At 41.7% G+C, this 12,134-nt stretch overlaps 1 protein-coding gene across 1 annotated transcript; it reads left to right on the top strand.

Moving 5' to 3' along the window:
• The first annotated feature begins 7,246 nt into the window (after window positions 1–7,246).
• Window positions 7,247–9,376, top strand: LOC126648721 (endogenous retrovirus group K member 5 Gag polyprotein-like). Its single transcript, XM_050332143.1, has one exon. It carries the CDS (start codon window positions 7,247–7,249, stop codon window positions 9,374–9,376), a length of 2,130 nt encoding a protein of 709 aa, XP_050188100.1.
• Window positions 9,377–12,134: the final 2,758 nt, after the last annotated feature.

Below are 12,134 nucleotides of genomic sequence, written 5' to 3'. Positions count from 1 at the left end.
TGGGTGGATCAGTTCTCTTCCTTACATTCACATTCTCAAATAAAGCTGAATGTGCCACTTATCCATTTTAGCACAACACCACAGGTATTAACTAGCTCATATTTGAAAAATGTTTCAAAGATGAAAACTTTGGTATACCTGATTTCAATGCAAAATCTTTTACCACTAAAATATACACTTGATTTTTTAAACCTTTATAGCCTTAAGGCACCAGTGGGTTCTAGGAAGGTCAGCTTTAAATGTTGCACTCTGAAATAGCTTTTTTAGATCCACTCATCTTTAGAAAGCTCAGAGAGATGCCTACTCACCTTGTCATTTCTGAGGAAATAAAAGAGACTCAGTATTCCTAAAGGGTTCCAGTAATTTCTGAGCCAAATTATTTTGAGGATAGATTACTCGACCAGAGATTTACTTGGTCTCTTATTTGAGTTCACCACCAAAATCATTGTTTCTATTGTTTTCAGGGTTCCTGGAACCAGGTCCTAGACATTCAAAGAACTCAAATGTATATGCATAGGTACATGCATGTGTACTGCATTAAACTCCCAAAATAAAGCATTCTATAGCAAATCCTAGTACAGAAAGAACTTTCTTTTGCCATGAGCTTATTCTACCACTGTGACAATACGTCTTAAAACAAAAGTTTTATTTATTTATTTATACAATAAACTTGCTAAATGTGCAAGGAAACTGTAAAAATTCTTTCAGCATGACAATTTTAAAAGCAGTTATCTTCTGTAATAAATTTGATATGTCTGAAATAATTCTATTTCTGAAGAAAAGGAGGCTGAGGGGGGACCTTATCACTCTCTAAAACTGAAACGAGGTTGTAGCAAGGTGGGAGTAAGCCTCTTCTCCCACGTAACAAGTGACAGGACCAGATGAAATGGTCTCTAGTTGTGCCAGAGGAGGTTTAGGTTGGATAACAGGAAAAAATTCTTCACTGAAAAAGAGTGGTCAGGGGTTGGAACAGACTGTCCAGAGTAGAAGTGGAGTCACCATCCCTGGAAATTTTAAAAAACTTGTGAATGTGGCACTTAGGGACGTTGGTTTAGTGGTGAACATGGTGGTGCTGAGTTAACAGTTGGACTCAATGATCTTAGAGGTCTTTTCAAAACTAAATTATTCTATTATTTCATGTTTAGAAATTATTATCAAGTCCACCTCATTTTTCCATTCAGTTAAACTCCACTTGTAAATAGTTGTTTCCAGAGGCCTTACAGCTTAATATGGCCACCACAATTCTTCATCATCCAAACTCTTCTAACACAACTAGCAGATTGTTATTTCCTCACAAGCTTCTTAACTTCTCTACCTCTGGTTTAATTTCTTTATGCTACATTTTATGTCTCACTTTGGCCTGAATCTAAGCCTTACCGTACTTGTTTTTGACTACAATTTGTTATTACCTCTACCAAAGTCTTGATAAGAGGTATCATGAAAGTTAACAGATTGGAAGACATTGTTCAGTTACCTAAGAGCCTACCTATCTTGTTACCAGTGCTGTGTAGGTTTGTGTTTGAATTGTTCAGCTTTTCACAACTATTCAGAAAAATCTTATATTTTCATTTAATTTTCATATTCTTTTATGATTATTGCTGATTAAAACATCTGTGTATTTTACCAAACATACTTTGTCTACAATTTCTTTCCAAGACCTTCTATAAATTGACTGATTTCTGTTCTTCACTTCTGATACCAAAAATTAACTACATTAATGACAGAGAAAAATTATGTTTAAAAAATTGTTTTAACAGGTTTTTTAGGTTTTAACCTGTCTATGAAAGAGAATAATTAACCACAAACTATCAAAAATGAACAGATTAAATTGCTGAGATATTATTTAGGGAGGAGAGATTGAGCCAAAAACCAACATAAATGATCTAGCATCCATTTTATTCTTAGTTTGAAATATAATTCATGAGTTAGGATGAAATTTGATCATATTTTATTGCATTTATGTTGACAATATTAGTTCCCAAAATAATAAAATTATTTGTTCAATAAAAGCATAAGTTTGTGAAAAAGTATGTTTATTTAAATGCTCTTCTAAGAGTGGAAGATCTTTGATTTTTGGATCTATATCTGTATACATAATATGTATAAAGTCTAAATAGTGAGCTTATGGAGTCAAAATTTCACCAAACTAGTCTGAATTCTGTGTTTTTCAAAACGTCAGCTGCTGTAGAAGTATGCAATTAAGGAACTACATTAAATTTCAGATATTGGTGAAGTGTTATCTGCTACTAATTCAACTTTTATGGGCACTATAGGAAAGTTTTATTTCTAACAGGTTGCACATAAAAACTACTTAAAAATGAAAATTACCTAAATACTGTTTCTTACAATGCCTTTAAGCAGTCTGAAATAAAGAACTGTGTTAAAGGAAATAGCCTTTTTCAGTAACTGTCTTATATAGTTATTTAGTTATAGATTTTTGACCAATGTGGATTTGATTTAATCATATGGAGATTATATTTGTACAAAAGGTGACCAGCAGTGAAGCAGTACACATATATCATAAGCCATTTTTAAATTCCCTTGTATTTTGAGTCTGCTTCCTTTAGCTATTGAAATATGAGTGCCTCAAAATACATGTAATACTTTATCCTTTTCTTAAGGTAAGGTCACTTGTGTTCAATAGAAAAACCCCACAACTGTTCTTTTAAAATCTATTGTAATGAACACACTCAAGTACTAGTTAAGGACTTAAAGTGCACATTTTTTTAAAGAATAGTTTTCAGGCACTATAAATGTATACTTAGTCTCTTGGAATAAAAGAGACAAAATATTGGATAGACAAAGTTTGCAACTTCTATACTGGAGTAACACTCCTCTATCAAATGCATCAATACTACAGGAGAGATTTCAATGATCAAATAAAAAAAAGTGTAAAATATTTAAAAGTTGAGATCCACTAATTGTAACAAGTATATGTAGTCAATTCTGAAATGGGAAGAATGCAAGAAGAAACCTATGTACTCAAGGAGGGTTTATGTCTGAATGTATAGCTTAATAAAGTGATTAACATTTTCTCCTCTGTCTTTCCAGCTTAGACAATCAGATGTTTATCTTTACATGGTGATTCTGTCTGATCATGTCTGAGGGTAAGACAGAGTAATTTGCACCTTTTTTTTTTTTAATTACTCAGTGTGTTAGTTGTACTTAAGTTGAGGCAGAATGGAATAGTGAAGGGGAGACTATTGTCACAGTGTTCAAAAGATACCTATGTCCCATGGCCCAGGAGGTTTACAGGGACTCTGTCTTTACTATTGCAGTGGTCCTCAGATTGTTTATTTATCCCTGGCAATGGCCTTCAGCACCATTTCAGAATGACATAAGCATTTTCAGAAAACAGCTTGGTGTTTGTCCAAATGCTCACACCTTGCAGGATCTCCTCAAGCTTTGTGGTGTCGAATGACAGAACTATTACAGCTTGGATGATCAGTGCTCTGCTGTTGTGTGATTGTTTGATCCCCATGATGCTTACATTTGTCTCTGAGCAGGGGAGAATCAGTGGTGAACTTTTGTTGAAATACTTAGTTTGAGACACAGTTTTGGCTGAAATGTTGTTAAGTTTACTTCACTTGGAGACTTTGGAGCAAGGATGTTCAATGAGAAGACACTGAAAGAAGAAGGAATCTTTAAAAGTGTAATCAGCAGTTGTCTATGAAGTTATATAAGAACATACCTTTTTAGGAAATACAGCTGGCAAATAGTCTTCAAGCTCTGTGCAAAAGGGAAAAGATCATAAATACAGGATTTAAAGACAGCCACACTAACTGATTGTCAAGAATTTTTTCTCCTTTGGAATGTAACACTGCTGCTCTTTTTAACTTTTTTTGCTGCTGCATATTTTGGTCAGGTAGAGGTGAACACAATTTGAATTTATTTAGTAGGACAAACTTTTAGTCATTAGTTCAACAATTCATCAGAGGGAGACTGGGGGCCTGTAAAGCTTATTGGAAATGGAACAGCTCCAACCTCTGCAGTCCTGGACTGCTGTAAACTATTGTTCTGTAATTTTTTAAAGGACAGATATGTCCTGAACTTAACAGACATTTTAAAGTGCTTAGGAATTATTAGAGTAAGGGCAAATAGAATAAGGGTTTGCTGTTCCTAAAATTGTAGTATGTTAGAACGAGGACTTTATCTTGAAGACCAGTGAAATGTTAACCCAGTGGCTGGAATTATATGAGCTGTGCTGACTCTCAGCCTGTCTGTTGTCAAGATCTTGGAATGTTTACAAATTAACTGAGACAAAAGATCAGGTTCATTATTGTTCTGATTGTTTTGATCCCACCTTCTTGACAATTTGTAGAGCTGAAATATACCTCCAGAAAATAATGTCTTAAAGAATATCAGAGAATGGTTTTATTTATGTTATTAAAATGGAATGTTTGATATATAAGGCTTAAATATTTCATTTGAATTTGAATATATGACAAGAACAATTATCTAGTTGATATGTAACAGTAAAGGTTGTTTAAATCACACTACCACTTTTTCCACATTAGATTCATAATATTTCATGTCTTCAAGTATCTAACTATCAGGTATTCAAACTACAAATATTCTCACTCCTTATTTGCATGTTATGTTATTTATGGAGCCTTCTTTCTAAAGCTGAGTAGAAACATTTAACAACTACTTAAACTAAGAATGGTGAGGAAAGGAGAGAGCAGGTAGCACCCTGCAAACGAACTATGGGGAGGGTCAATTGGGCAAAAGGCATAGGGAGACACAAGGAAGAAATAACAAAAATCATTGTAAAAGCAATTAAGCAGGGTGACCTCCAGCACTTGCACATAAGCAAGAAAGTGCCCAAAAAAGTACCATTATGGGGAGATCTCCCAACCCTTTCCAGGAACTCAACACATTGGGATGGCTCACTCAAGTGTCAGTATATTAGTGCAGGTAGCATGAGGAATAAACATGATAGTGTGGTGTTGCAGGGCTTTGATCAAGTTGGGATTGTGGTGACATTGCATATGGTTCCCAGGACTGGACTGTTGCAGTGAAGGCATACAGTCTTATTAGGAAGGACAGAAGGGGAATACAAGGAGGGATAGTTGCACTTCATGTGAGAGAGCAGCTGAAGTAGCTGGAAGCTACATCTGGGGTTGAATCCAGAGATAAAGTTAGAAATGTTAAAGTCCAAATGGAACTGAACCTGGTCAGAGATGTCAGAGACATCAAGAAGGATAGAGATGACAAAAGGAAATTTGAGTAAATGTTCCCATTGCTCAAGAAAATGGGATTCTAGGTTACGGAGATTACGAAGGACAGAGCTAAGCTTGTTTCAGTGGTGCCCAGTGAGAGGACCAGAGGGAACAGGCACAAACTGAAACACAGAAGATTCTCTCTGATCACCAGGAAACACCTTTTTACTCTGAGAGTGACTGATCACTTGCACAGGTGTCACAGAGATGCTGTGAAGTCTCCCACTTTGGAGACATTAAAAAGCTTCTGGACAGTGTCCAGGGCAACCAGATCTTGGTGACCCTACTGTAGCAGGGGAGTTGGAACAGATGATCTCTAGAGATTCTTTATAACCTCAGCCCTTCTGTGACTCTAGGATTGTGTTACTCTCTGAAATCAGTATTCTATGTACTATGGTTTCTGGGTTCTATGCAGTATTTCAGAGAAACTGTAGACAAACATTGTACATCTCTTCTACATTCCAGTCTTTATTCGCCGACTCTTCTACTTAATGGCATAAGATACAAATGTCTATTTCCTGGTCCCTGCAGAAAGTTATTAGTCATTCATCTTGACTTTGGGAAAATATTGATTAAATTCCTACGATAGCCATCAGACTTGATTTATCTATGTTTTCCAGCACTTGAAATTTGCCTTCATATCTAGGGTATGAAACGTCTTTATATAGCTTTAGTCTTTCTACGCAGGCAACTGTTTTCTATCCTTTCATTGCTCTTCATTGAAGAGAATGGCTCACTTGATTTTGAACACCGCTGATAATCAAGACATCATCAAGACATCACATATTATGATTGTGCTTTACTTTGAAAGATATTGCAACATAATATTTCTAAAACATGCTTTGACTAGTTTTTGATGTTACATAGATACCTTTGATCCACATCTTTGTGAGACAAGAAGAATCTTTATGAAATAGTAGTATGTTTTGTCTTCTCTTTTAAACAAGTACTCTCATGATGGAGTTTTCTGGTTGCAATCACTAGTTACATAATAATAATAATAATAATGGCCAGTCTTCGAGAGCGAAGATCTGGGGAAAGTCTTTCCACCTTCCAGCCTGCGCATTGGATTTTTTAGGTGAGACACAGTGTGCGCGGAACTGAGCCCACCCTTTAATCCTAAGGTTCATCTGCTGGGGCCAAGCGAGCTTGGACGGTGGCAGCGAGGTCCTTAGGACGTAGATGGATTGCCTTTTTAAGGGCTAACGAGCTCCACCTGCCCGGAGTGGCCCTGACCAGGAATCGAACCCGGGCCTCGGTGGTGACAGCGCCGCGCCTTTACCACTAGACCACCAGAGGCTCCAGTTACATAACTGCTTTTAGATTATCCTTGTCATTTCAGAATGTTTAAACAACTTCTGGCATTCATTTAATAATTGAAATGTTTAAATCTATTTTTTCCAAATTCCTAGTTAACAAAAACAAATACACATTGCATAGTTAAGGGATTGACTAAGGCAAAAACAACTCAAAGCAGAAGAAATTGATGGAATACATCTTGATATTTAGAAATAGCTGTTCAATAATGACTTATCATTACTTGTCAGTAGATGCTGATAATATATTTTCCTTCTCCAAGCAGCTGTTCCTTGTAGTAGATGGGTTTCACAGGATCATCTACTCTGGGTCATTGTTTTCCAGTTCATATTAGATTGACTGATGAACAGTCACCATGTAAAAGTCCTGGTCTGGTCATGGACCAGGATTTTGGCGCCCGACCAGGGGCTTAAACCTTTCCCTGAATCAGGGGAGACTACGGACCAGACGTCAGGTACCAGCTTCTAGTTAATGCTGAGGGACGTCCGCCGTGAAAAAGCAAACGCCAGGTACCAAAGGAAGGAGTCCTTTGATGGGCGAGTGAGCTCGGAGAAAGCGCGCAAAAGAAAAAGGCCTGAACTCGGTAGGAAATTGCCTACGTTTTGAGAGGACGCTCTCGAGAAAAAAGAAGAAAGAAGAAAGAAGAAACAAGAAACAAGAAAGAAGAAGAAGAAACCCGTGCCTTTGTCCCAGCAGAAAAGCCGAAAATGGGATCCACAAAGTCACGTGAACTACAGGAGAATGCAGAAGCTTTAAATTCATTATTGAAGAGACATTCAGGGGAGATTAAAGAAGAGAAACTAGTGAACTTATTACAATGGATACAAGCCACATTACCAAGAACTCCAGTGGCTGGAGCATTAAACATAACTACATGGCAGAATATCGGAAGGACATTGAGACATGAGGCACTGCTCGGAGATATGGAGGCTTTTAGAAATCTGCCTGCATGGTCTCGAGTGATGGACACCTTAATAGCCGCACACAAAAAGGCAAGTTCAGCCGCGAGATTAAACTCTAGACATCCCTCCCACCCCCCAAACCCTGGTCCAGAAACTATCCTTATACAAGTAGAAAGTGATACTGAAACTGGCGGCGGGGAGGGCTTGTCGGGCAGGAGGGAGGAGAGAAACTGGGATAGTGAAAGATTTGTTGATAAAAGAGTGCGGTTTCACAGCAGCCACGGACGGGAGGGAAACAATAGGGGTTACAATTCAGAGCAAGCTTCTCGCGGGCGCGCGGGTCCGGGAGATAGCGAGCTGGGCTGGGTGCGTGACTCAAACCGCGGGGCTGCAGCGGGGGTTCAAGCACGGTATTCAGGCCGAGGGACTGACACCGGGGAACGTCCAGCGGGCTTGCGCCGAGAGGGCCGGGGGGAGTGTGTGCAGACGGGCATGTACCCTTTGCCCGTGGCAGGCTCTCAGCCACATGGCGAGCACATGGCTGCAAGGGCAGCGCCATCTTGTTCCCCCAGGGAACAGGAAATGAGCCTCCCTCTTCCGCCCGCGCAGCCATGCTATCCCGACCACGCGGCGGGAGGGTACCCTTCTCTTCCGGTGGCACGGCCATCTTCCACCGGCCACGCGGCGGGAGGGTGTCCTCCCCTTCCGGTAGAGCGGCAAATTTGTACTGTGCCTGTGGCAGAGGCCGATAGTGACGGCACAGAGTACAGTGACACGGGGGAGGACCCGGGAGAAGGGTTATATGCGATGGCTCTGACCGAGGACAGATCTATGAATGCAGAATCGCATGCGAGAAATTGGAATAGATGCCGAGAGGAAGCAGTCAAATCAGGCGATTGGGAAATACTACGTGCATGCCCAGTAGTATACCGACCGCGGCAAAACCCTCAGTTCCAGAGCTTACCGTATGAGGTGACTAAGGATCTGAGGCGAATAGTTAAAGAAAGCGGTGTTTCCTCGTCCCATATGTTCTCCTATTTGGAGACGATGGGTAGCACATATGTATTTACCCCCCATGACTGGAAAACACTGTTAAAAATGGCCTTAAGCATTACCCAATACTCTGTATGGCTTTCAGACTTTCGGGAAAGCTGCATTGCTTATGCAAATGAACCGGGTGCTTTACAGGCAGGCATGACTACTGATCACCTAGTGGGTGAGGGGGCTTACTCAGCTCCCGGGGCACAAATTGGCTATCCACGAGAGATTTATGAAGTCATATCAAAAATGGTTTTAAGATCAGTGCGAAAGCTTCCTAGTACAGACAAAGACAGTAATTTGTCGTTTGCAAAAGTCTTACAGGAAGCCACTGAGACATTCCCAAAATTTCTTGATCGGCTACAAACTGCCCTAAACAAACAGGTAGATGATGACACTGCCAGGGAGTTGCTTTTTAAACAGCTCACATATGAAAATGCAAATAATGATTGCAGGCGAGCTTTGCAATCCCTACCGAAAAGAGAAAGCTGCACGATTGCTGAAATGGTGCGAGCTTGCCAGAATGTGGGATCTGTCGACCACCACTCTACTTCCATTGCAACGGCGTTAGCTGCCCAGCTAACATTAAATAAAGGGGAAAAAGAAAAGGGTTGCTGTTATCGATGTGGGTCAACTAATCACCGCATTAAAAATTGCCCTAAAAAACCCCCCTTCACAGCGTACCACAAATGCTGTAAGGGAAAGCAATGGGCTTGTACCTGTAGGTCGCGAGCTGACCACGGGAACAGTCCTGCGTTCTCGGGAAACTACAGGCGGGGCGCGAGGTCGCGCGCCCCCTGCAATCAAATAAATTCGGCCCCAAACAATATGCCCGCGATTTGCTCGCAGCCACCACAGGAAGCGCTGGCCTGGACCTGGCCTCCAGAAAGCCAGTAACTATAACATCCACAGATGTGGTTTTACTGCCTACTGGGGTGTGGGGACCCCTAGGCCCGAGAATGCACGGCCTCATAATCGGCCGTTTCTCAACCACGAGGATGGGATTGTTTGTTTTACCCGGAGTGATTGATTCGGATTCTCTGTGTGAGATCCAAATCATGGCATGGACACCAGTACCGCCCTGCTACATACCTGAAGGGCAGAGACTGGCTCAGCTAATACCCTTCTACAGCTTGTCAGCACCTGGGGAGAGGGAGAGAGGGAGAGGCTCTGGGGCTTTTGGGAGCCCAGGTCAGCCACAAATATTTTGGTCAGAAACCGTCTCTGCCTCTCAGCCTATCCTGGTTTGCCAAATAGACGGGCGCGAGTTTAAAGGCTTGGTAGACTCGGGAGCTGATGTTACTATCATAAAAGATACAGAGTGGCCATCTGACTGGGCCACGGTGTTCCCTGCAGCATCTATTCAGGGGGTGGGAGGCATGCAAAAACCCAGGCAAAGTTCTCAGCTGCGCACGGTGCTGGGACCAGAAGGACAGATAGCTAGAGTTGCACCTTTCATAGCTCCCATTCCTTGTACCCTGTGGGGAAGGGATGTCTTGGGTCAATTTGGCACTGTAATATACATTGCGGCAGAAGATAACCAGACAAAAGACACTCAGATTTTTCACTAAGGGCCATTGATCAGCCGTTCCACGAACCTATTAAACTGACATGGAAAACAGAGGACCCTGTTTGGGTCGATCAGTGGCCCTTGAAAAAGGAACGGCTTGTTCAACTGCAAAACTTAGTCCAAGAACAGCTGGATGCTGGCCACATAGCACCGACTTCTAGCCCATGGAATACCCCAGTATTCTGTGTCCCTAAGAAAAGTGGCAAGTGGCGATTACTACAAGATCTTAGAGCAGTCAATGCAGTCATTGAGCCAATGGGGGCACTACAACCAGGACTTCCCTCACCTGCCATGCTCCCTGCAGGATGGCCACTGATGGTAATTGACTTAAAAGACTGTTTTTTCACCATTTTCCTACATCCAAGTGATGCCCCCCGCTTTGCCTTTTCAGTTCCTGCCCTCAATCATGCAGAGCCTATGAAAAGGTTTCATTGGGTCGTTCTCCCACAGGGCATGCGGAATAGTCCGACTATTTGCCAGACAGTAGTTGCCAAAGCCATACGCCCTGTCCGGGAACTCTACCCTTCTGCTGTCATTTATCACTATATGGATGATATCCTAGTAGCTACTGCCCTAAAAACTGATCTACCACCTATTATGACCGCTCTAACCAATGCTGTTCGAGAAGCAGGGTTACAGGTCGCTCCAGAAAAGATCCAGAAGACTCAACCCTGGGCCTACCTTGGATGGAGAATCACACAGCAGGAAATCATGCCACAGCCGCTGACTCTTAAGGTAAAAGACACACTAACATTGCATGAATTGCAGCGAATATTAGGAGCTATTAACTGGCTCAGACCGATACTGGGGATAACCACAGAGGAACTGCACCCTCTCTTTGAATTACTCAAGGGAGACCCAATTTTAACCTCCACACGGTCTCTGACAGCTGCAGCTAAACAGTCCCTGAAAATATGCTCTCAAGCGATTGAAAACAGGCAAGGCAGGCGGCGACACCCTGACCTACACATCCGCCTTGCACTTGTCTCCAGCACATTCCAGCCTTTTGCCGTACTGTTTCAATGGGATCAGATGGAATCTGACCCTCTCAGGATTCTTGAATGGTTATTTCTACCCCACTCGCCACCTAAAACTGTTTGGACCTTTAATGAAATGTTCTCTAAGCTTATCATTAAAGGCAGAGCACGTCTACAGGAGCTAGAAGGACAGGACCCTGAGATCATCTACATTCCAGCAACAAAGGACAACCTGGACTGGCTACTTGCAGAGGATGCTGGCTTCCAGACTGCGTTGGCAGACTACAACGGTGACATTTCTATCCATTTCCCCAAACACAGACTCTGGGCAGAAGTGGGGAATCTGCCTCTAATGACTGCACGCCGCTGCCAGCCACAACCTGTGGAAGGCATCACTGTCTTCACTGATGCATCTGGACGGTCACGAAAAGCTGTGGTAACATGGGTAAACCCTATTACTGGACAGTGGAACAAAAAAGTACGGACCATAAACCAAGGTTCTGTACAAGTCCTAGAACTTGCTGCAATCCGTACAGCCTTTGAACTGTTTTCTGATCAACCACTTAATGTTATTACTGATTCATGTTATGCTGCAGGTTTAGTTTCGCGTCTCGAAGCTTCTTTCCTACGAGACATCACTAACCCTTTTCTGTTTGCAGAAATACGCACTATATGGTTCCTTGTGAATCACAGAAAATTTGATTTTTACATAATGCATGTCCGCTCCCACACAGATTTGCCAGGTCCCATAGCGGAAGGTAACCAAAAAGCAGATGCTGCTGCTATGACCATCACAGTACCCAAAGCTCTCGAGCAAGCTAAAATTTCACACCTGTTTTTTCATCAAAATGCACGTTCCCTAAAAAGACAATTCCAAATTACAATCAATCAAGCTCGAGATATAATCATGTCATGTCCTGACTGTCAGCAAATTGCCCCGATGCCATCTAAAGAAGGGGTTAATCCCCGAGGTGTAACAGCCAATGAAATTTGGCAAACGGATGTGACACACATAGCTGAATTTGGTAAACTAAAATATGTCCATGTTACAATAGACACCCATTCTAGATACATTACTGCTACTGCACACACAGGAGAAAAAGCAAGA

This window comes from Myiozetetes cayanensis, unplaced genomic scaffold, assembly GCF_022539395.1.
Source record: "Myiozetetes cayanensis isolate MyiCay16 unplaced genomic scaffold, myiCay2020 scf5-8, whole genome shotgun sequence".
NCBI classification, from domain to species: domain Eukaryota; kingdom Metazoa; phylum Chordata; class Aves; order Passeriformes; family Tyrannidae; genus Myiozetetes; species Myiozetetes cayanensis.
Note: the sequence above shows the minus strand (reverse complement) of the source record. Positions and strands in the feature narration are given on the sequence as shown.